The 24906-nt window shown below is 45.7% G+C and overlaps 3 protein-coding genes and 1 non-coding gene across 4 annotated transcripts in view; 2 read left to right on the top strand and 2 right to left on the bottom strand.

Moving 5' to 3' along the window:
• The first annotated feature begins 256 nt into the window (after positions 1 to 256).
• Positions 257 to 384, top strand: LOC128942214 (U6atac minor spliceosomal RNA). Its single transcript, XR_008483602.1, has one exon. It is a non-coding gene; the product is annotated as a U6atac minor spliceosomal RNA (small nuclear RNA).
• A 1308-nt stretch (positions 385 to 1692) lies between these two features.
• On the bottom strand, positions 1693 to 13207 carry WDR5 (WD repeat domain 5). Its single transcript, XM_054284150.1, has 14 exons — positions 13135 to 13207; positions 11459 to 11649; positions 10540 to 10648; positions 9218 to 9291; positions 8208 to 8297; positions 7556 to 7645; positions 6729 to 6812; positions 5813 to 5868; positions 5628 to 5674; positions 5395 to 5470; positions 5055 to 5088; positions 4322 to 4396; positions 3977 to 4064; positions 1693 to 2835 (listed from the first exon to the last, which is right to left on the bottom strand). Exons 2-14 carry the CDS (start codon positions 11537 to 11539, stop codon positions 2735 to 2737), a joined length of 1005 nt encoding a protein of 334 aa, XP_054140125.1. The 5' UTR covers positions 11540 to 11649; positions 13135 to 13207; the 3' UTR covers positions 1693 to 2734.
• On the bottom strand, positions 12680 to 13570 carry LOC128942188 (proline-rich protein HaeIII subfamily 1-like). The gene has a single exon (XM_054284494.1). It carries the CDS (start codon positions 13568 to 13570, stop codon positions 12680 to 12682), a length of 891 nt encoding a protein of 296 aa, XP_054140469.1.
• An 8061-nt stretch (positions 13571 to 21631) lies between these two features.
• The window catches only part of BRD3 (bromodomain containing 3), a 36700-nt gene continuing 33425 nt past the window's right edge, over positions 21632 to 24906 (top strand). The window contains exon 1 of the mRNA XM_054284161.1: positions 21632 to 21721. The gene's annotated coding sequence lies outside the window, so the exon portion shown is untranslated. The remainder of the gene's footprint in view (positions 21722 to 24906) is intronic.

Below are 24906 nucleotides of genomic sequence, written 5' to 3' on the forward strand. Positions count from 1 at the left end.
GCTCCGCCTTCTGCGCTCTGATTGGCTGAATGAGATGAATATATTAAAAGATAGCGGAAAGTGCGCGTTTTAGCGATTTAACCGATATTTTTATAAATTTTAGGGCAAACTTGAGGCATCGAGTAAAAGACTTTTTATGGGAATTGGAAAGGGATGTCGAATTGAGGGAAGAAGAGTAGTAAAGTTGGCTCACTCTGTCCTGTATAGACAGAGTTTGCTCGAGGTTTATATAACACCGTGTGGTTTCGGGGTAACTGTGTTGTATGAAAGGAGAGAAGGTTAGCACTCCCCTTGATAAGGATGGAAGAGGTCCTAGTGGCCTATACAACACACATACGGTTAAGGCACTGCCACCTACTTCGTGGCATCTAACCATGTTTTTTTTCTATTTTTCCCCCTTGTTTTCTTTCCGGGAGACCCTAAAGAAACCCCGGCAGGCTCTGTTTTAGTCCCCCAGCTCGCCTTTTCCCTCAAAAGCCACCGGCGCAGCAGAGGTGAGCTCACAGCACTAATTCACCCTCTCTCAGAATGATGCAACACAGCCCAGCCACTCTCATAAAATAAAATAAAGTTACACCTCCCCTGCTCCAGCCAGCACAGAATCCTCATTTCCAGAGCTGTGCCCGAGCTAATCCTGGCCCTCCAACCACCCCAGCCACGCCAGGCTGCACAGAATTAGAGGTAAGCAGAGCTCATGCCAACAGGCCCCAGCATTAATCCCAGGTGGGATATTAAGGATTTAAACACAACCTTTATGAAGAGCAGCTTTACAGCAGATCCTTTACATTAGGGGATTTCTAGCCCTGTTCATGAGATGGCAGCAGAAAATTCATCTCTGTCCTCCTCAGCTCTGTGTGGCAGCACAGCTGGGCAAGCAAAGCCACTCACACACAGGGACAGGAGAAGCACCATGCCAGGAAATATTTCTGAATCGACATTAAAATGCTTTGGAGTGAAATTCCATGCTGTAAAGCAGCACAGCCACATCTTGCATTGAAGAGTTGCACTGGCCCTCAAGAATAAGGCTGAAAAAAATCCTGAGTTGATCATTTTAGCAGTGACACCAAGTCTAGACACAGTGTCCCTTCCTGGGGGTAATGCAAACCCTCCAAAGGCAGGGATATTATTAACAGCCATTTTAGCAGCTCAACATGAACTCTATTTTTATGCTTTAAAAAGAAAACCTATGCCTCATGTCTTGCAGCTCTTTCTCTCCAAGGGTTTCAAAGCAAGGCAGCCTCAGAGCAGCACTCCAGAGGTCTGGGCTGTAATTGATTTTTTTGTTATTACATGAGGTAAATACAGAAAAAAAAAATGAGATTTTGCTTCACCAGGAGCAAAACATCCCTGTGCAGCAGAGCCCTTTGGGTGCAGTAAAACTTGTGGGTCCATGCATTTCTTATCCAGCACAAGGTAAATCCTGGATCCCTGCAAGGAGAGCAGCAGGAATCATTTCCTTTGGCTCAAGCTTTCTGTGAGGGGTTGTAGCAATGTTGTCTCTGCAGCTCAATCCTTTTCCCTCCATTAAATCAATTTAGATTTGTGTTTGTTCCTATTTTTCTCTCCACGCTGCTGCTCCTCATCCTCCCTCACTGGAGTTTCCACAGAAAACATCTCCCCTTCAAAATGTATTTTAAGAGAAGCTCCCATGGGCACAGACACTTCACATGAGCACACTCTTCACCACAAACATACACATAAAATCCCACCTTTTTTATTATGGCACATGGTATTTTTCTGGATGTGTAAATACCACATGGATATGACAAAAAGGGAAAGAAATACCAATGCTGAGATAGATACAGAGTCATGCCATTTGCAATACAGCTTCATACCATGGATTGCCAAGATACAAAAAGTCTGGGTTTGTTTCTTTTTACATTGAAATAACTTTACAGTGTTCTGTGAGTTGGCTTTAGAACCAGAAGAGGCAAAATAAAATTAAAAAAAAAATTAAAATATGCTGAGAACAACTACAAGCAGGATTCATTTTAATGGTTAACAGAAGAACTGTAACTTTGCTCTAGAACAGCATCTATTAAACACACATAACAAGAGGTAAGCAACTATACAGAAGGTAAGAGATTCCACCACAGGAGTCAAGTCAGGGGCAGGAAGAGGGAAATCTGGAACTGCATGGTTTTATTTGGTCACAAAGTTTGAGCTGAGTGTTTTAAAATGAAGCACCCTTAAAAATGCAGTACTCCTATTTAAAACAATACAGAAATTTCCCAAGAGACTAGAAACTACATTCTGGAAAAAAAAAAAAAATTAAAAAATTAAAAAAAAAAAAAAAGTAGACATATTAAAAAAAAAAAATTCCACACATCTCTAGGCCTGTGACTTAACTTACTGGTACAAAGTAGACTGGCAGCTCTTCCTTAAGCAGCAACAGTGCCCAGAAGCAATGCCATCAGAAAATACAGTATCTTTGGGGTGTCCAACACTTCTGACCCGACATCAGAATCATCCATTTGTCTGCCAAAACATCAGGCAAGAAAAGGAGACACTGCATCTTTTTTTGTTTCTTTTTTTTTTTCCACCACGTTGCCCAGCTCTAGCAGAGCTAAGATGTTTTCTTTGGGCCGAGACTAACAGAAACCACTTTAGCAAATATTCTTCAGGTTTCCTGCCAAACTGGATTTATGGGTGTTTTTATTTTTTAATCATTTTTTTAAAAACATGTTGAATTTTTTTTTTTTTCCTGACAGTCTCTAAAGCAATCCTGGAACGTTTAACAGTCACTCTTCCACAGTTTAATTGTTTTGTCGTTTTCTAGCGCCGCTGATGCGATGATGTTTTCTGTTGGGTGACAAGCTGTGGAGATGACAACATCTGAGCAAAAAGAAAAGATAAAAAAAATTGAATTATTTCAGTCTTGTTCATAACAGGCATTTCTGAAAATTAGCAACAGTGTTTTATTTCCTTGCAGCAGAATTAAATGTGTTATTTGTAAATATCTTACAACTTTTGCTCCTCTGTGAAAGGAAATACAAGCAGGAAAGAATGGAGGGCAGTGGGGAAGTGTCTGACAGGTTTCAAAAGGTGAGAACTCTCCAGATTCCAGTTCTTACTTCTACCAGATCATGTCAGACACAGCTGAATCAAAACCCAACTAAGTTTTTTTGTCATGGAGGATATTTCCAATATGCCAGGCAGTTTTTAGGTAATATTTCATCTCCAGAGTCTGAAAATTAAAATCTGCTGCCACTGCTTTCCTTACAATGCAAATCACTGGGATCCAGCCCCAAAAATCCACTGGGATACAGCCTGAATTCAATGGGATCCAGCTCAAAAATCCACTGGGGTCCAGCCCCAAAAATCAATGGGATCCAGACCCAAAATCCACTGGGATCCAGGCTCAAAAATCCACTGGGATCCAGCCCCAAAAATCCACTGGGATCCAGCCCAAAAAAATCACTGGGATCCAGCCCCAAAAAATCACTGGGATCCAGCCCCAAAAATCCACTGGGATCCAGACCCCCCCAAAAAAAAATCACTGGGAGCCAGCCCCAAAAATCCACTGGGATTCAGCCCCAAAAATCCACTGGGACCCAGACCCAAAAAAAAAATCACTGGGATCCAGACCCCAAAAAAATCACTGGGATCCAGACCCCAAAAAAATCACTGGGATCCAGCCCCAAAAATCCACTGGGATCCAGCCCCAAAAATCCACTGGGATCCAGCCTCAAAACAGACCATTCAAAGTCATTAATTTTTGAGACATTTAAATATCTTGACCAGTTCTGTGCTCAAGCAAATCTCCTTTGCAAGTTGAATGTCAAAGTTCTTCACAGGTGAAGAATAAAACATTTTCAATGCCCATAAAAAGGAGCAAAACTCCCAGGGTTCAATTAAGCTTCAGGCAGTCAAGAATTTATGGGTGTGAGAGTAAAAATTGATATAAGACAGAAAATGCTCAGCATTGATGGTATGAGGGATATTTTATCAATAAAACCAGAATCCTCTCCCTCACCTGTGTGTCCTTGTAGTTTCTGTACAATCTCTTTTGTCTGAAGGTTCCAGATATAAACCAGGTTGTCTTCTGAACCAGACACAATCCACTGCAGGGGCAGAGAGAAAACAAAGTTATCTCAATCTTTCTGATCCATATCCAAGTGCTATTTCTCAATAAAGATTTCATTGTTGGCACGTGAAAGGGAGAAAGAGGGAAAGTCAGAAAACCTGACAGTGAGCCCACCTAGAGACACAGAAACCAGCACCCACCAAAGGAGGTTTTCAGCCCCCAAATCCTCTTGTATCTAGAGAGGAACAGTAAAACTGCACACAGATCACAATAAATAACCAGATCAACACCAACCTTTCCACCAGTGACAGAGAAATTGGCAAATATGCAGTACTTCTCATTTTTGTGTCCTGTGTAGGTCTTCAGGCACTGGAAGGGAAGAGCCACAGGACATTAATGCAGCTGGGAGAGTTTTCTCAGTCAAGGACAAACTCTCTGGGAAAAAAAGACTGAACACATCAGCCTGTGATCCTCACCCTGCCAAAAAGGGAGATCTAGAGGATGCAGAGTGCAGCTCTGCTCTAAAACCCCAAACAAGCCCTAAATTTGTCCCATTACAACAGTGAAAGAGATCAAAGGCAATTTATTGTTGATGAAGAGAAAAATGCAGAAATATTGCTGCGCTTAATGTCTCAGGGCTATGCAGAAGGCAAGTATTTTATTTTTTTTTATTTTCAAAGGCATTTTTAGTCAGAACCACAGAACAGTTTGAGTTTGAAGGGGTCTTTAAAGGTCTGACATGGGCAGGGACACCTTCCACTATCCCAGAGTGCTCCAAGCCCCTCCAACCTGGCCTTGGACATTTCCAGGGATCCAGGGGCAGCCTCAGCTGCCAGGGCCTCCCCACCTAACAGGAAACTTTCTAACCTGAATCCTCTTTTAGTTCAACACCATTACCCCTTGTCCTGTTGCAACAGGCTCTGCTAAAAGTTTATCCTCTCCACTAAAGAGGTACTGTTTAAAAATCACATGTAAAATCCAATTTTCCTAAAAGCTTAGTTAAATCTACCTAAACAGAAAGAATTACCTTTCCTTTGCTGTAGTCCCAAAGTTTAAGAGTGCTGGAAAACAAAAACAAAGATTTTAGTTCTTGGGGTTTTTTTTAAATCTGAAAAGTTCCTAGAAGCTGAAAAATGTTTCTCCATACCAGAGTTAAAAGTTTTCATGGATCATTTTAGCCTGGCTTTGGAATGCAGGGTTAGTTAACCCCAAAATATCAATTTTACTGCCATGCCATTCATATTCTCCTCCACAGAAAACACTATATATGAATCATGCATTATCATTATTATAGCAGCCAAAAAGCAAATTAAAGCACTCCAAATTTCAAATCTATGTGTTATTCTCCTTTTTTTTTTAATACTTACTTGTCCAAAGTGGCAGCTAATATGTATTTGCCATTTGGTGAGAATTTCACAAAAGACACAGGAGGGTTATCATCATCTACAGCAAAATGAAAAGCAGGGTTACAAAGTGCACAGCTGTGTTGTCTCACTGACAGAGAGGTTTCTTTTGACATTCATTTGTTTTTAATAGTTTCATTAAAACACAGAAAATCTGTGTGAAAAATACAGCCCAGACAAGAAATATTTCTACTTACCAATCAGTGTTTTCAAGCACTGGCCTGATGCTGTATCCCAGATACGACTGGTAAAAACACACAAAAAATAATTATTATTGGGCTTGAAGCCTTTTATTACAATTTCAACATCACAAATACAAGGTTTTGGTTTTTAAAGTATTTTTAAAATGCAAAAGGTTCAAAGAGTGATGCAAACAACTTACCAGAGTCCATCATAGCTACTTGACACTATCAGGGATCCATCACGATTAAAATGCACCTGGAATATTATAATTTTATTATAAGTATTAAAACTAAAAACTAAGAACTAATAAGTTTTATTAATAAACTAATAACTTTTTAAAACTAATAACTTTATGTTCATAAAGAACAAATGTTTAAGCTCCTTATTTTCCATTTCTGACATCAGCAGAATAAAACATGTAGGTAGAACCTGATTATTTAAGGGCATGGAGTAGAACCTCTTATGTAGCCACTCATATGCTTTAAGGTGAATTTTCTGCTATTTATATCTAAAGAATAATTCTTTAGAATTATTACTATTAAAAGATATTTGTAAGTGTGAAATATCTTTTACACATTGCAGAATGACCATGTTAGAACAGCCACAGTGCAACATATCTGAGGCTCAGATTTTTTTTCAATATTTTTCATTTCAAAGGCATTAAGAGTTGAACATCTCCTGGTTTTCCTTAATTCCAATGGATATTGCTGTATTCCAAGCTCATTTCTCCTAGGACATGAATGAGATTTAAAACAGGAGTGGTCTGTGGAACACTTTCAGTCATGACTGGGAAGAAGAAAAAAGCAAGAGCAATACAGATTGTTCTCTGAGCATCAAGCACCACAAATCAGTGTCCCAGAATGACACCCAGGCATGCCTGGCACATGTCTGCACTATCCACACTCACAGCCAGGACCAAAATCCACACTGATCTTAGAGAAAACAGCACTCAGTTCATTCCCACTGAGCAATGGCCCTTGGCAACAACCACAGCCCAGCCTGGGTGCTGTGTGAGGGCTTGGTGACAGCACAAATTCACTCTCCACAGGGCAGGAGAGGAGCTCTGCTAACAAAACAAGCATTTTTGTGATTTTCACTGATCAGGAGGGACTTACAGCTGAAACTGGGTCAGAGTGAGCAGGCAACGTCTTGAGGCACTTCCCTGTTTTCACATCCCATATCCTCACGCTTTCATCGAACTGGAGAGGCAAGAGAGGCACCAGGGGGTTTAGTCAAGCACCTGACTGAGGCACTCACAGCACCAACCTCAGCCCAGCTGGGTCACAAAGCCCAGGACACAGCCAGGAGTCTGGGAACACCTCCCTGAATTCCCTGTGTGCATGTCCCCACAGGGGAATGGACCCTGTGGATGTTCAGCATAACAGATCCCAGCATTAAATCACATTTACATCCCCATTCCACTCCCATCCATGCAGGACACTGAGGATGGATTGAGGGCTTTTTCCCCAAGCAAACACAGCAGGGGCAATGCACAGCTCACCTGACCACAAGCTGTGTTTGTGAGGGAAAACACAATTAAAATGGGCTGTGTGATTCATATTCTTTCATTTAATATTGTTTTCAAACCATGATCTGACCCAATCTGCAGAGGGAGAGGTGATTAGAAATCATCCTTCAGATAAGTCAGAATCCAGGTGATTAGAAACCAGAAGATGTACTATAAATCCTGTATTCACTAATTATAAATTGTACTACATCAATCCTGCCTGCAGAAATCCTGTGCCATTCTAATCATAAATTAGTGTGCTGCACTAATCATAATAATCTGTTAAGAAAATAAAGTTGTAATTGTAACTATGATTTAATACCATCATCATTCTGCCAAGGATCCCTAAAGAACCTGTCTGTCCCTTTAATGACAAGTGACAGAGTGTGCAGTACTTGCTTCCCACAAAGGAAAAAAAAATTAAAAACCACTCACTGAGCCAGAAACGATGAGGTTTGACTGAGGGTTGAAATTGCAGCAGAAAACGTAGTTACTGTGCCCTTTCAATGTCTTTAAGCACTTACCCTGAAATAAAATTCAGCAGAGTTAAATACACAGCATCACCCAGCACCATAAAAGCACCCAGAGAGAGCACATTAAGGTTAATCACTGTGCAGCACAGAAAGAAACATCTCTAACCCCAGATTTAGCTGGGCAGAGGGCCAGCTGCAACAAAACAGGACAGGAAAAAAATATAAAACAATCATAATGATTGCAGATGAGGTGCAAACTCTTTATGCAGCTCAGGAGGATCCAAACCATTTAATATTGCTAATCAAAACTCAACCAAATTATCCAGTTCTGTCACAAGAGAATGGGGGGGAAAAAGCAGAAATAAAAGTTACAAAAAGGTTTCATCTGAGAGGCTTTTTGCTGTGAGTTTGTCTCCATCATCAGGTTTAGTGCTCTCTCAGAGCATAACAGGCTCCTCATGGTACCCACAAGCACCCCACTCTTTCCAAGAGCACACAGCACAATTCATTCATCCTCACAGCCCATCCACCAGCTTGCTACAAGCAACAACACAAGTGGAGAAGCCAATGCTGGAGAAAAATGAAGGTAAATAAATAATAATTCCTGCCCTTACCGAGCTTACATCCCATATTTTGAGAGTTTTGTCATCAGAGGCAGAGACAAGGAGGTTGGAATCTGATGACCAAGCAACATCAGAGATCCCCTAAAACAAAGGAAAACAATTCTGTTCTCAGCTCTGTTCAGCCACACAGAAAAGTGGAAAACACAGACTGCAGATCACATTCCCAGCTGAAGCTTGAATGAAAATTCAGCACTGAGAGTCAGGAATTCAGCGATTTTGCTGGGTTAAGAGCTCCTCTGGCACAATTTTAAGCTGAGCCACATACTCTGAGAACACCAGTAGCTCCTTCACAGAGTTCTCACTGTGGCCACCAAAACCCTTTGTTGGAATTCCTAAATAGAATGCTCATCAATTAATCTGAGTAAATGGCTTTTCCTCATGACAAATGGCTGCTGTTTACAGTCCAAGTCCCCAGAGGCTGGAGAAGATTCCAGTGGTTTTTCTTTTGATAAATCTTCATTTTTGCTCATGAAACTTCAGCATGTAAAAACTTTAAAAAAAAAAAAAAAGAAAACCAAAGAGCTTGGAAGTTTTGTGTTTTCTTAAGAACTCTGCAGAATGAGTAAGTGTTGTGTTTATGTAGGCAAACCCACAAGAAAAATTCAATCTCCTTAAAAGGCAAATGTTTTGTTCCTTATACAAAGGAAAGATGGAACAGGACACAATGTTAGGATTCACAGGGATTTTCACCCAGGAATGCTCTGCCCTGTGTCTGAGGTGGCTTCTCCTGCAATTCAGGGACACAAGAAGCTGGCTGGGCACTGGGAATGCAGCCTGCACTGCACCCATATTCTCAACCTGCCCCAAAATTAATCCAGCAATTCCAGGACTATATAAACAAAAAACAACTGAGGAACAAACCTTCTACATATGTAGAACTAAGCAAGAATGGAAATTCTTGGTAACAGGTAGAACTTAACCAAGAATGGAAATTTCTGAATGAGGAAAAGAAAGCAAAATTCTTCCCAGGTAAATTCCCACAGTAATCACCTGATACTTACCAGCTTATGACCAGATATTGTTTTTTCAAACTTGCCATCATATGCTCCCCAAATTTTAATGAGTTTGTCAGCAGCTGGAAAAGAATGAGCCAGTTCAGAGGTTAATTAAGAGCACTAGCAGAGCTGCCCCTCCCAGGTGAAAGGAAACAAGTTAATTCTGTCTCTGGGCAGCTCTCCCTCCCCAGGCAGACCTCAGGGAAGAAGGTGATTTTGAGTTGGTGAAGAACAGCTTCCTACACAGCCCTCTGCAGCAGCTGAGGTTACATAAGCTGCCTGGAATGCAGAGACACTCCAGCAGCTTTAGTTTCTCTCCTGACAACTTGGGTTTCTACTTTTGTTTTGGATTGCCAGTGGTAAAAGTAGTGCTGGTTCAGGGGAATGCTTGAAAGGCTTTTGCCCCGAAAAGAACAATAATTACACCACAAGCTGGACTGAATGGATGCCTGCAGAAACCCAGACATATTACCCATGGTAACTTGCAAAGCAAGCCAGAGAAAAAAGTTGCTATTTGCCAGATAGAGAGTTTGGAAAACATTTTCAGGGGAAAGGGGAAAAGGGGAGGGGAGCTCTGATGGGGACACTAAGAATGATTTATATGGCACAGTGCACTGGTTTTATTGAGGTTGTCTGCAGTTAAGTCAAAGCCCCAAGCTATTCCCATGTCTGGAAGATGTTGCAGTGACCCTCACTGTCATAGTCAACATTTCCAACTGGCCTTTCCTTACACATGGATTCTCTCTGCATCACTGACAGTCACAGAAGCACATTTTCAGGGCAAAGCTGTCAAGCAGTGCTGAACACCAAAGAAACCCTCAGGAAATACCAAAGCTGACAGAAAGGAGACTTTTCTATCACTTAAGACAGCAAGCAGTGAAACACTATTTATAACAACCTTCTGCACTTCACTGGGGCAAAGCTCTGACTGCCAAGAACCACAGGCACAGCACAGAGCATCAACTCTGCAGCACCTTCCTTATTTCCCACAGTAAAGTTTTGCCTGCAGATATTGTGCACAAAGTTTAATTTAAATGTTCACTTCTAGTGATACAGAAAAGCACAAGGGTTTTCTCTGCACAGTTCTGGATTTTGCCCATTTGCTCAGTCAGGAAAGCTGAACTGGTGAGGGCTCTCCTGGCAATGCAAGGACCCAGTGCTCAAAGTAACAGAACTTCAAGCAAATTATCTCAAAGAGTGACAGCTTTGGAATCACTCTTTGAAGAAAAACCATGTCATGACATGGCATCCCTGATGGAGGCTCAGACAAGCCCTTCTTCAAGGCCCACATTTGTGTTTGAAATGAGACAAAAGCAAGCAATACTTACAGGAGCTGGCAAGCCACTCTCCATTAGGACTAAACTTGACTGATGACACTGCCTTTGTGTGTCCTGCTAACGTGAACTTGAGAGCATAGTTTGGCTTTACTGGGGCAGGCTGGAAGAGAAATACCCATGAATGAGTTAAATCCCAAATTCAGCATCTCAGTGGCCAGCTCTGATCAGCACAGGGGAATGGACCATGAGGATGTTCACCAGAATAGATTCCAACATTAAATCACATTTACATTCCCATTCCCCTCCAAATTCAGAAAAAACCAAACACCCTTTCAGTCTGGGGCCTCACTGTTCCAAGCACAACACCAAATCACTCCTGAGGTAAATTCCATCCAAGCCAGCAACAAACAAGTGAGAATGATCCAACAGCCCAACCACAAAGTGCCTGGCACTTCCAAGTGACACTCTTGCTATTGATCTGTGCAGTGCTTTCAAGTGTTTGCATCTTCACCCTGATCATGAATTAAACCACATTAATTCCTCCCTGCCCCTAAAATCCCACTTTTACCTTCATGGTTAGACAATAACACCTCCCTTGAGCATCTCCAGGCTCCAAAGAACATGAATAACTGTTTCCCCACTGCACAACTAGAGGTTCACCAATTCTCCAGCCACCTCCAGGCATTCCAAGGATACAAACAAACAGCCTTTGTCATGATTAAAATGACAAGAAGTATTTCACTAGTGAGAATTTCCCCAAAACCTATAAAAGAACACAGCACTACAGCAGAGCTGCACTCCATCCACTTTTCCCACAAAATCCTCAGCACGAGACAACAGCAGGAGCAGCCACATGGAAAAGATCTTAATTTACAGGAGAATTCAAGTCCCTGATTCTGGTCTGGCTGCTGAGTGTTCAGGTAATTCCAGGTGTTTTTTACAGGGATATTTTTTGGGGCCCCACACACACCTTGCTCTGATTGGTCGAGGAGGAAGGAGTAGATTGTGTTTTGGTGGATTCTGCATCTGGCTTCTTTTCTTCTGTTGCCATGGTTCTGGAGCTGGCAAATGAGACTTATGGGTGCTTGAAGGGGAGAATGAATGTGCTGCTTCAAAAGGCAGCTCCTGCCACTGAGAGGAGAACCACGCTGAAAGGAAAACCTGGAAGAAAAACAAAATATTCTCATTAGCTGTCAAAAAGATTCTCAGCATGCACAAGAGTGAGATTGGTCGAAGTGCAGGTTGCCAAAAACCAGCATGAAAACCCCTATTTATTATCTGTTGAGCAACACAGCAGGATTTTAGGCCTTCAGACCTACTTATGTGCAAGACCAAGAACTGAAGCCATAGCCTTTGATCACTCCTTGGAAAAGCTTTTTCCAAACACACGTACAGCACAACAGCTTTGAGGTGTGGCAGGGTTTTCATATCACAGACCCCAAAGCACTTGTAACAAGTACTTAGCAGAGGGTAAATCCAGTAGTTTGTATGGAAGATGGAAGGAACGAGCAAGGCCTTGCTATTTGAACTTATTAGGGAATATGAGATGATGATGAACACAAATAATAACTGGTATTTGCAAGACCTGACTAGATTCCTTTCAATATTTTGGTGTCATATTTCCCTGCTGGAAGGTCTGAGCACCAAACCACCCTATTCTCCACCCGAGACTCCCCCAGACTGGCAGCAGCCTTGGATCAGCCTCTCCAGAGTCGCTTTCTGTAACAAGACCTGATGGAGTGCAGTGCCAGGATTCCGTAATCGGGGCCGATGCTGCAGAGGGAACTGAGCTGCTCCGCTGCAGCTCAGCCACATTTCAGCTCGGGAACAGAATCACCCCCGGCTCACACTGTCAGGATTTGCCTGCTAAGTGCATTTGCCACCTCGCAGCTCCTTTTGCTGCTGGCAGCACACTGGGGAACGGGAGCGTTTGCTCCCAGGATCCCCCGGCATTCCAAGCATCTCCTTGCCCAGATAACCAGTTGCCTGCCGGCTGTGCTGGCTGTGGGGAGATCCCAGAATCCCAGAATGAGCCGGGCTGGAAGAGAGCACAGCAGGCTCATCCCAGAGCACATGGCACAGCCCTGCATCCTGACCATCCCCACTCAGGGACACTCCCCGGCCAATCTGAGGGCCACGAGAGCAAATTAAACTTTCCCAACCCACATCCCCGTTCCTTTTCATCTGGAACTCATCTCGCAACTCGGCAGCAGCCAAACCCAAACCACCGCAGCAGCGTCGCTGCCGGGCCCGCCTGGGCTCCATGCCCGGGGGGGCGCATCCCCTCCCGCGGTACCGATAACACCTCCCCGAGCCCCCCCGGCCCCGAGAGGCCCTTCCCTCGCTCTGGAATGCTCGGGAATGTGGAGGGGGGACCCCGAGAATGTGGGGAGGGGGTGAGGGGAAGGTGGGGGGGGGGGCGGGCAGGGCGCGCGCGGAGGGGCCCGGGGTGGGTGGGGGGGGTGGGGGGGAGCGGGCGGGCTCCGCGCGCGCTGCCTGAGGGGAGGCGGCGGCGGCGCGCGCGGGCAACGGCGGAGCGGGAGGAGAGCCCCGGGCGGTGCGGGAGACGAGGAGGAGCAGACGGGGAGAGGAAAGGAGAGGAGCCGACGCCGCCGCCTCGCCCCTCTGGTTCTTTCGGTGACTTACCGGGGGATGGGGATGGGGAAAAAGGGGGGCGGCCGCCGCCTCCTCCGCGGCGAGGGAGGAGCGCGGCCGCGGGAGGGGAGGGGGGACGCGGCGGCGGCGGCGGCGGCGGCGGGTCCGGGTCCGCCAGGCGGGGAATGGGGCCCGGCGCCTGCGCGGAGCGGGCCGGAGGCCGCACAATGCCGCTCTCTCCCGGGAGCGCTACGGCGCGGCCCGAGAGCCAAAAGAGCGGCGCGAGTGCGCGCACGGGCGGAGCCCATCCCCGTGGCATCCTGCCCGCCCCTTCCCTCCCCTCCTTCTTTTCCGTCCCCTCCTTCTTTTCCCTCCTTTTGCTCTTTTCTCTCTTTTCCCTCCCCTTGTTGCTTTCACTCCTTCCCTCCCAGCGCCCGCTGCCGCTCCCCGCTCGCTGAGGGGAGCGCCCTGCCCGTGCGGGCCGCATCCTTGCCGGTGCGGCATTCCCGTGTGGGGATGTCCCGTACACACCGGGATCGGCGGCCACGGCGCTGCTCCCGCCGCCCCGGGGCCGTTGAGCTCGGCTGGAGGGGGTTAGGTGTCGTTGGGGTGCGACCGCAGCTGGCCCCGTTGGATGTACAGCGATAAAAGCGGCTGTGAGAAGGGCAGGCCCATTCGCACGGCAGTAATGGCTATAATAATGGCTATAATAATGGCTGTAATATCCATAATAAAGTCTGTAAAGGGAGGGTCGGTATCTTCTCCACGGCAGGGAGTGGGGAGTCATCCTCAAGCTGCACCAGGGGACGATCAGGCTGGATATCAGTGGGAATTTCTTCATAGAAAGTGGTGTTAAACATTGGATCAGGGAGAGAAATTAAACATTGGAGCTGCCCAATGCAGAGTCCCCATCCCCGGGGGTGTCCAAGGAGTGACTGGTTGTGGCACTCAGTGCCATGATTTAATGGACAAAGTGATGATCAATCAAAGGTTGGACTCCACCATCCCAGAAGTGTTTCCCAGCCCAAGTGATTCCGTGACTCTAAATGCTGATGTTAAATTTATTAATTGACAAAGTGATGGTCAATCAAAGGTTGGACTCCACCATCCCAGAAGTCTTTCCCAGCCCAAGTGATTGCGTGACTCTAAATGCTGATGTTTGACCCATTTTAACACCCAGAGGGTATCTGAGGCAAGGTGGTTTTCTCAGTGTATCGTCACACAAAAAGCCCTGACTCAGAAAAGTGTTTAATTCATCAAGGCCAAACAGCCTAGTTACAGTTAAACATGTGTTTAAGCACTTCTCTGGAGAGCAGTGGGTTATTTCTGAACCCACACGTTGCAGTCTGCTTTCACTTAAGAGGGAAGCAAAGGAGACGTGTGTCATTCACTGGCCCTTTAACACAGGAAGGGTTTTGGCTTCCAAAAATTCTAGTGGCAGTTGAGAAAGGAAAAGATGAAAAAAAACCTGTGGTGTAGTGAAGCCAAGACTCTTCTCCTCCAGCCTGGAATCCTGCAGCAGAAATCTGGAGAATTAGCCCTGCCCTCTAAACTCAGGGAGGTAAAACACAGAAGAGCTGCACAGTCCCCTGAACAATATTAGGAAACAAATCCAGTTAAATCCCTGGTGCTGATTCTTCCAGATGTCTTTGGCTTAATGTTTTCAGTCTTTTAAACAATATGAAATAAAATGGGAGAATGCAAATCAGCAGTATAATGCTATTTATAGAACTTGCTTGTGGCAGGGTGTTTTTTGTTTCTTTCATGTTGGAGATAAGTTTGTATTTTGCCTCTCAGTGTCCGCTTTGGGAATTTTTGCCTGATATTTTTCTATATATTTTATATATTTTTAAAATATATGTTTTCTATATATTTTTTATATGTAGAAAATATATATAAATATGTTTATATATGTGTAGAAAACACATATATGTGCATGTATAAAAATCCTTATCTGCTGTGAATAATACCTCTCTGGAACTTGAAAAATGTAGCCTTGACTACAAATTAAGTGTAATTCTAAACAACCCCATAGCCTCTAAGTGTCCAGGATGTTTTTTTAAACTAGTTTAAAGTATGATAAACTCCCTTTGGCCAAGTACCTGATTCCATGCCAGGCAGGGTTTTTGATAGCATGGAGCTTGCAGAAACAGCACGAGCAGGGGCATTTCTGTGGGACTGCCGAACATCCCCAGGGCTCTGCACAGACAAAAATTTGGATTAAATTTTACTTGATGGTTATGAATCATCTCTGTGGGTCTTTCTTGCTCCTCTGGCCAGGCTTCCACAGCTGGGATCAGCAGGATGTGACATCTGTCCAACCTCTGGAAAAGCGTGGGGCTTGGCAGGCTTCTCCATCAGCAAATCTTTCACTCCCTTTGCTTCAAACAGCCTGAGCTTGGGGATGTGCCAAGTGCACTGGGAAAGACACCTGTCCCAGGTGTTTGTGGGACAGCAGCTTCCCATGGTGGTGAAAAGGAGAGGAAAATGGCTCAGACTGGGAGGAAGTGGCTGCTCCCAGTGTTACTGGGCTCCTCTGGGTGGATTCCAGTTTGTCAGGAGCTCAGGCTGTGACGCCTGCTGTGACCAATGTGTGATTCTGTCCCAGGTTGCACCGAGGCCAGAGCTAACCCAGAGCTGACCCAAAGGACCTTATTGTTTGGGGAAAAGCTCCCAGGAACTTCACTACAGCCTGGACCTGTTCTTTAGACCTGCCTGCTGCAAACCAGCTCGTGCTGAGGTTTGTAGTGGTGAGTAATCACACAAGCTGTGTGAGCCCATGTTTATGTTTTGGCACAATTAGCAATCTCAACTCGCATTTTTATTTGCTTGGGCCCCTCAGCAGACAGAGGAAGAGCAGAACAGACTTGCTGTGTGTTACACTCTGCTCCAGAAACAGGGAGGAAGAGCTCAGGAGAGACCTGCTGCATCTTTTAGGCTTCTAAAGAGCAGCTGATCCCTGACACAGAGCTGTTTCTGGGTGGTTCCTCACATTCTGCTCTGTTTTTTTCCTTCCCTAAATCCCAGATACATCACATTCATATGTTTCTTCTGGGATTTAAAAACAAACACTGAACCTTTTCCAGGATGATATTTCTACCTCCCCCACTACACTCTAAGCCTTGCTTGCATCATTGCCAACATTTGTTCATTTAAAGCTAGGAAATCTTAGCCCAGTGGAGAGCAGGTAGGATTGGAATCTTCCTGCCTTGGGAGGGATGCGTACAAACACTTAATCCAGGCATGAGGGACCTGGAAGAAGTTGAAGAACTCATTCCAATGTAAGATCATTGAACACTGCATGTATCAAACCCTTGTTAGTAAAGACCTGCTAAGAAACACGATTTTGAAGAGCAGGTTGGGAGTCCTGCAATGTGCAATTCATTCAGCACAAATCCCCCCCAGTGCCAGCCCCAGCCAAGCTCCTGCACTGAGGCTGCTGCTTTGAGAGCCCAGGCTGAGTCACACACGCTCTGACTGCCAGACGTGATGACAGCCTGCCTCTCCCAGCCACTTCAACTGGAGCAGCAGGTTCTCAGCACTTGTGTGAATCAGGAGCTTTGTTCTGTGGCTGCAGCCACAGTGAGGGGACAGTTCAATGCAATCCACTCACACCCCTGAAATAATTTTAGTGAAATCTATTTATTACTCGTTGTCATTTGCAGATCAAGATGTTTGAAGGTGTTACTGTTAGAGGATCTCTCTGCCATTCTCTCCAGTCTCTGTGAGGGGGCAGGAGGAAAAGTAAAGAAACACAGAGGAATCCTTGAGGGCTCTGGCATGTTCCAGTGTCTGTTGGTTTAATCTGCCAGCTCAGTAACACACACCATTCACAGCCTTGCTTACCTGTGCAAACACTGTGTTCCCAGCAGGTGCTGGGTCTCCACATCACAATGAATGTCCAACAAAACCATTCAGGTGCAGGTAATTTCCAAAGGAACGTTTTTAACTATGCCCAAAGTTTCTGGGCAGTTTCTTTTCCGTTCCTAAATTCTGTGCTCATGTCCTTTTCTCTCACAACAGTTTAGGCCTTTGCTCTGCCTCTTTCCTTACATATCTTAGCCCACTCTATGCCAGTGTCCAGCTCCTCCAAATAAAGCTTTTTGCTGCCTCCTGGTAAGACACATCATAGTCAGACAGGAGATTTTGTGGGCTCTTCATGCCCTTCCTGTCCATTGCAGTGGAAGCACTTCAGCTCTGCTTCACTGGATTGGGAACTTCCAATCTGGAAGAACTTTATTTAAATAATCTCCACTGGATATTGGCTGACTTGAGAGCACCATTCAGATCACAATCAAAACTCCTCTTTGCAGATGAACACATACAAGATCCTTTAGGTCTTGGGTTGCTCAATTCTTTCCTGTCTTCCCTTCAAAGAGCACATTCCTGTGCCTTTTGGGGCTTGTGGACATCCTGGCTTCCCAGTCTGGGGGCTCTGCTCACCCTTTTCCAGATGAAGAGGGAACACTGAAGATCCAAAGCCCTGCAGGCACTGACATTCCTGGGAGTGAGGAGCCAGGGTGAACTCACCAGCTGGTGTGTCCAGGCTCTCAGAACTACAAAGAATGAGTCAGAAGAGCTGAGTCCCAATTCTGCCTCTGCCCGTGATTCTCTGCATCATCATGTTCCCTCTCAGCTTCCTCAGCTGAAAAACAGGAGTCATAATATTTCCTTACTTTCAAAAGCTGTTAGGAGGATTATTGCATTGTTGTGAATTCCACAGATGAAAGGTACTACAGAAGAACAAACTGCAATTATTGTTTCAAACCTCTGCCCTAATCCTGTCATCCTTAACTTACTGAATAACACTTACTCAATCGAGGAAATCCTGCCACTACACTGAAGATGATCATTGGAAAAGATGAGTCTGTTGTAACAAGAGCATTTATCCCCTTGTGTTCAACACCCTTCTGCCTGACACTGGAGTGATCTGAGTCATGTAATCTCCCCTTGCAGTGGGAATCTGTGGTTGTGATAGTGGAACAGGCACAGGTGAAAATCAGAAGCTTGCAGGAAGTACCTGTGGCAAAGATCAGAAAAATTGGTGTTCCCAGCAGCCCCTGATTCCTGCTAAATACTGTTGGGTGCAGCCACACAAGGCACTGAGTGTGATCCATCCTCCCAAATCTCATCTGTCCCACAAAGTATCTCCTTTTCTGCTTCCATCCCCTCTGGGTTTCAAAACACTCAACACTCCATGAGTAGAGAGGCAAAAAGAAGTGCCAGTGTTTAACAGCCCTGAAAACCACTCTGGTTTTGCACAAATAACATTTTTCTTCTTGAAGCCTATGCACAAAGCTTCTGAGATGGATGTAGATACCGCTGGGCATTACAAGTTAAAAAGTACTGTAACAGCCACGAATAAATACATGGCAGGTGTTCATTAACAAGACACTAATTGGGTAACTGGAGGTGCAGCATAAAAGACCACAGAGGCCAATTGAGAAGCTTTGGGTGAATCCTGGATGCTCCTCCGAGCTTGGGGAGCAGGAGGAAATAAAGAGCTGGTGCTGTAGGTTTCTGTTTTATGGAAAAGCTGGTGTTAAGGTGTCTCAGAAGAGGCAGCCTGCTACATCTTGTGCATGAAACTGTGTGACAAAATCAGTTCAGAATTTAATTTAAAGATTACAACTCTTCCTCGGTTGAAGTGCTTTTACTTTGGCTTTGGTAACTTGAGCTTAAATGGTTCTGATTTGATTTCACTGTACCTCCTAAGGGGCTTATTCAAACTGAGTCAGCCTGTGCCTGTTTGGCTAAACCATTATCTAAACTCACTGCCTTGCATAAAGAAGGCTTTAGGGATCCCAAAATATGTTTGCTTTCCTAATCCCTTGGAGGATGCAGCAGGGTTCTTCAAGCACAAGTCTGCAGACCTACAGGTAGGTGTGTGAGTGACTGCTGTGTTCCAGGTTGAAAGCTGATAGTGGTGAAATCTCTGGGGACACTTTCCCACGTGAATTGTTTTGCCTGCTCAGCCTGCTGCATAATGAACATGACAATTTGGGATGAAACTCTCTTACACCCACCCTGGGTGAGATAAGGCAGATAAGGTGTAATTGGAGACTCCTTTTGGGTTGCAGTTTTGATGCACCCTTCATCATGGTGCTCCTGACAGTGGATTTGCAGTGAGGATCAAACCCCAATACTGAACTTGTGCCCATTCACTGTGAGGTGAGTGCCCTGCTGGCTTGGAGAGTTTAATGTCTCACAGAGTTTCTGCTCTCTGGCCTCTCTTATCTCTGCCTTTCTGCCTGCACTCCCCAGTTTCTCTCTGCTCTGTGTCTGTTGCTGGGGTTGCTGAACACTTTGCATTAGGAGACCCCTGTTCGGCTCCTTGTGGCTCTGCCAAGTCTCACATTGCAGCCAACACTTCTTTTGTTGCACGAGTTTGTCTTAAACTAAAATATAAATACTTTTAAACCCCAAGCTTTCAGATTATGATTTAGCTGAAATAGAGTATTTAGAGTGCATGGAGTCCATTTTTCCAAGTGTTCATAATGAATACTCAGCCCATTTCTCCCTGCCCCCTCCGTTGGAAAGCTTCAGCTGCCAACTTTTCCCAGCCCCCATGCCTAGAGCTGCAGCAGTTTTCATTTAGGGGCTCTTTGGTCATGCTCATGATTTGGTGTCTGTGAATGTTATGGCATTCAGGAATTCCTACTCTGGTTATCCCTGTGGGATCAGGGACATCCTGGAGCAGGACAGTGCAGTCAAAAGAACTGCCCTGGTTCCCTTCAGCTTTCCAATGCTTTGATACACTTGTGATCTTTTAGATTGCCTTAAAAATGGGCTTAGAGCAGAGCAATGGTAAAAAGTGCTCAAAGTCCTTCCCCTACTCCCAGGTATCTGGAATTCAGGACATTGTGGGCAGGGCAGAGTTCAGGTGGTGTTTTAAAGGGATTTCCTCTCCTTTTGGCAATCAGGCTTGTGAACATTAGCTCGTAAAATGTTGTGGCTCTCCTTAAGTAGACCCAGAATATAATTTTTTCTTGCTGCTTGCATGGTTTGTGCTCCTGCAGAGACCATGTGCTCTGGGTGGGGAGGTGACTTTGGGGTACCTGGTGGTCAAGTCAGAAGGGTCAGCTGGCAGGAAGGAAACCCAAGTCTCACACACTGACCCAGAGTGGGGTTTGGGTGTTGATGCAGATGCACCAAATGCTGCCTTAGTAAATGTATCCAAGAGTGGTAGAGTTGTGAGCAAGTTTCTGGTTCCTGAATTTGCACAAGCCTTGAAGTTGAGTGCCAAAAAGCCCTTTTTTAGGGAAGTTTGGCTAAGGCATGTGCACAATATTGGTTCCATCCTGAGGCAGCTGCAAGCCTGGCTAAATGGAATTCTCTTAAGCCTGTACAATCTTTCTGATTATATCATACCTCTGGAGAAATTTCAGTCCCATTGGTTGTGTTTTTCTAAAGCTAATCTTCTGGAAATAAGGTCTTTTAGTAAAACTGCCTTCACCTTATGGTTACAGTAAACTGACTTATTAATTGGCATCAGCATGTGGCTGTCTGAACCAGCAGCGTGGCAGCCTCTGCTGGCACACGTGTCCACAGAGAAATCCCTTCACTCTGCCTTATTCCATCTTGGCACTCAAATGTTCCCCTCATTTATTTTCCAACAGCTCTATTATATTTTTTTTTCTGCAGCAATTCAATCACATTTTGGCTTATAACAATTTTTTTGTTTTAACTTCTGTTTGCAGTTGTGGATTTGCTTTAGGACATGGGCTGTGTGTGTCTGTTACTTGGAAGTGTTTTTAACAGCGCTGATGTTTGTTGATGCTTTTATGGTGGTGTGCTGGTGATATTCACATTGTTGTTATTGTATACGTTAGATTAATTTCTGTTGTTTTCAGCAGTTGACGATGTTATGAAATGAACCAACCAGTGCAAACTACATCGGGCTGTGGGTTTCCTTGATGGATTTTTTTTGGCCGCTGTCTACTCCAGCGTGCATCGGCGGCGGGCTATTTTTATTGCAGCTCGTATTAGTTGTTGCGTAATACCTGCGAGAGCGCATTACCCAATGCAAACCGCGATTAAAAAAAAAAAGAAAATACAAACAAAACAACACAACAAAAAAACAAGGGGGCGAGAGCAGTTGTGATTGCAGCTCGGCCTCCCGCAGCACGCGTGGGTCCCACGCGCGTTTCCAGGCGCACTTTTCAGGCTCTGCTCGTAGCTCGGGAGGCGCGACGCGGGCGGCCGGGGGAAGCCGGGATTTTCCCCGGCCATGTCTGCCCGGGGGACACCCGCCCTCCGCCACCTCCGCGCGGCCCCGCGCCGCGGCTTCCCCGGGCCGAGCCCCGCCGGGCGCTTCCCCCGCCGGGGCCACGGCGCGGGGCGGCCCCGCCGCCCGCTGACCGGGGCATCACCCCTGCCGTTCCCGTCCCCTGCCCGCCGCTCCGGGGAGGGCAAGGGGGGCCGGGGGGACCCGCCGGCTTGTGGGATTTGTAGTGCGGGCTGCGGCCGCCGCTTCTCACCCGGCCCGGCCCGGGACTACGGTGCCCACATGGCCTTGCGCCCCGGCGCATGAGCGCTCGGGCGCTGTAGCGCATCTATTATACTGCCTTGCCGAGGATAAAAAGAAGAGCAACTGGAGGGACTGTAAGGCAAACGTTGCTGGAGCTGCCGGGGCAAAGTAATCTATTTAATCTTTCCCTTTATTTGTTAGATGCTTGGGTGTGCATTGCTAGCACTGGGCCATGGTTTCTGGAGGGAGGGGGGCCGGGGAAGAAGGGGGAGGAAAGCAAAACCCACTTGGGAAAGGCCAATGCTGAAATTTTTTTTTTTGTTTTTTTTTTCCCCTCCTCTCTTCTGCTCCTTCTTGTTGCGAGAGCCCCGCGTCGCTCCCCGCGGCCCCGCAGCCTTTGTGCGCCGCCACAATTGTAACAAAGCGCGGCGGGGCTGGCTGCAGCCTGGCCATTGATTTCCTCCCGGCCCCGCCGCTCCTGCCCACCCTTTTCTTCTTCTTCTTCTGCCGCTTCTTCTCCATCTTCTGCTCCCCCTCCCCTTCTCGCCGAGCGCCCGAAGACGCCCCGGCCGCAGCCGCGGCCCCGCCGAGCCCCGCGCCCCAACGCAGGACGGGCTTGCTTTGCTTTCTTTCTCTTCTCTTTTTTTTTTTTTTTTTTTTTTTTTGTTTTTCTTCTTCTTCCCCCTCTCTCGCTCGCTTTCCCTCGCTCTTTCTCTCTGCCCGCCATCTTTTGAAGGGGAAAATTAGGGGCGAAGAAAAGGAGGGCTCTTGAAAACAAGGAAAAAAGAAAGAGGGGAAAAAAAAAAAAAAAGAGGGAGGGAAGAGGAGGAGGGAAAAAAAAAAAAAGAAAATTTAAAAAATAGCGCGGAGGAAGGGGGGTGCTAGGCAGGCTCCAGCCCCCGGTGGCGGCGGTGCGCGGGTCCCGGCTCCCGTTTGTGTCGGGCGCGGAGCGGAGCCCGGGGCGGCCCCAGCCCTGGGCCAGCGCCCGCCTGCTCCGGCCATTTCCCCGCTGGCTCGGGAGCTGGAAAAAGGTCTGAGCAGGCAGCGGATGATGGGCTGGAAAGTGCTCCTTTCGCGTGTTGTCCGCGTCCGCATGCATTTATTTGTGTGTGTGTGTATACCCAGCTGCTCCGCTCGTGTAAATATCCGGTGTTTACCAAACTTTTGCAAATAAATGGAAACCCAAGGGTTCGCTGCCTAAACTTGATACGCTTTCTAGGTGTAAAAAGAAACGCAGATCGCAGATTTATATATAGAAGTGTCACGCTATAAATAATGCTACCGATAATAAAATGTGAAACTTCAAAACTCAGCCGTCCTTCTCCTCCGTTTATACTTCTTGTTTGGGTTTGGCACCTCCCTGGGCGCTGGGGATAGAGCATTATTTGTAGCCCGCTTGGTTTCACTTTCAAACAAAGCTGTAGTGTTCAGGTCGCGGGTCTGTGTGCGTCTTTACGTGGTTGGGTCTCGCAGGGTGTTAATTCAGAACGTGTTTTCCTCCACAATTGACTTTTGACAACGTGGAGAATGTGTTCTGTCAGGTTCTGTGACAGTCCCAGAGTGTGGATGTTCCTTTCTGTTAATCAGGAACCAAAAGTTACTAAAATAAACTTGTTTGGATGAGCAAATGTGCTGGCTTCACTAATATTTCAAACTTTTATATGTAAGTTTTGGGGTTGTTTTGTTTGTTTGCCTTTGCCTTTTTTTTTTTTTTTTTTTTTTTTTTTTTGTTACATCTTAAGTTCCCTGACACTGGTAAATAATAGGTTAGGAGCTGACATAATTAGCAAAGCACACCTGCTGTTCCTTGCTGGGAATAGAGAAGCACGTTTTTAATATGCTTATTAATTTTTTGAATGTGTACGGTGTGAGTGTGCTGGGGGGTGTGTCTACATGAAACTGGAAGTTTAGTTTTAAAGCTGAAACTGTTGTCTTTAATTCACACAGTGCTAAGCCAAGGTATTAGAGGGGACTTGGTGACTACCATATGTGCTGCAGGATCTGGGTGACAAGTGCAGAATAAATATGCATCGATCAAAACAAACAAGAAGTCCCCAAAGCAGTTTGGTTGCTTTACAAGCAGAAAAAGCCATGATCTGTATTGCTTACAACTCCCTCAGTGCTTGAGTGTTCTGTGAATGCAGGTCCTGCCTCCTGATCTGCAGATCACAGCACTAGCAGACTGCTGGCTGCCTCATTTTTTTAGCACAGAAGTTTGGGCAGTTTTTAATAATACCCTGGGAGGCTCCTGCTGAAACAGAGTAACTCCAGACCTCAAAGCCTTCCTTTTTGGAAAGAAGAAATGCTAAGATGGTGTATTTCTTTCTTTTTAGTCTGCACTGGATAAAAATACTTGTGCTTATTTAGTGTTTTGAGACAATGTTTAATAAAAGGGTTGGGCAGGGGGTAACAGTCTTATACAATCTTCAGCAGAAGCTTGATTGCAATATTGTCTCTCCAGTGCTGAGACAGTAGCTATTGCACTGAAAGGCTTTTTAGTTGTAGTGACCTATGCATGCAGAGTTTAAATTAAGAAAGAATGCACGTGCAATGTGAAGTGTCTGAGGGGTGTTTTCAAAGCTGACTCTGGAGTGTTTGTTCTGTTATCTTCACATAAAAACTAGGCTTCTGGGAATAAAACTGGTGCCATAGAAGCACCAAAGTGCTTACAAAAAGTTTAGTTCTTGTCATTTAATAAGTATTTAGAGGAGAAGCATGTTGAAGGCTGAGTTCCAGCTCAGTAAGCGTGCTGGGCAGCCTTGTCCTTGCAGTGCCTGTCTTTAAAGAAGGCTGATTTTGTTATTAGTCAGTGTCTGCAAATGCAAATGTTTCTGTGGGCTTCATAGGTGCTTGTGTCTTTGCACTGCTGTGTACAGTGACAGAAATCACAGTTATTAATAATCCTGCAAGAGGCCTCTTTGCTGAGTTAACAACTGTGTGTTTAAAGCTCAGCTCTTAAGATGGAGTGAGTCCAGTGGGGGTTTTTGGTGTCCTCAAACCTCACTTGCAGGCCAGGGCTAAGGTCTCTCGCTGTGAGGCTGAAGGCAGTGCACACACTGGGCTGGGACTTCCAGGAGTTTTCCCAGGCACATCTTTTACCTGCTGCATGTTCTGAATGATGCTGTCTAATATTTACCATTTCCCGTGGAGGGGAGGCACTTGTGCAGTGGGGTGTGGGTTTCCAGCCAAGCCCTGCTGCACTCCTAGAATCTCACTCCTCCTCCCGGGAGTAATCTGGGAGCCTGATCTCTCTTGTTGACAGCACAAACAACTTGGGAGTCAAATCCCTCTCCTCGGCAGCAGCTGAGTGATGTACTATGGTCTCATATTTCAAAGGCTTAATTACTTTTACA

This window comes from Melozone crissalis, unplaced genomic scaffold (assembly GCF_028551555.1).
Source record: "Melozone crissalis strain CALT ecotype California unplaced genomic scaffold, PUWL_Pcris_2 ptg000041l_1, whole genome shotgun sequence".
Taxonomy (NCBI): domain Eukaryota; kingdom Metazoa; phylum Chordata; class Aves; order Passeriformes; family Passerellidae; genus Melozone; species Melozone crissalis.

Coding starts and splice junctions, on each gene's coding strand:
- WDR5 (XM_054284150.1), bottom strand. CDS start 11,539: ATGGCAACAGAAGAAAAGAAGCCAGATGCAGAATCCACCAAAACACAA. Junction 5,089..5,394: donor TTAGCTGCCACTTTGGACAA/GTAAGTATTAAA, acceptor TTTGTTTTCCAG/CACTCTTAAACTTTGGGACT. Junction 4,397..5,054: donor GGGACTACAGCAAAGGAAAG/GTAATTCTTTCT, acceptor CTTCCCTTCCAG/TGCCTGAAGACCTACACAGG.
- LOC128942188 (XM_054284494.1), bottom strand. CDS start 13,570: ATGCGGCCCGCACGGGCAGGGCGCTCCCCTCAGCGAGCGGGGAGCGGC.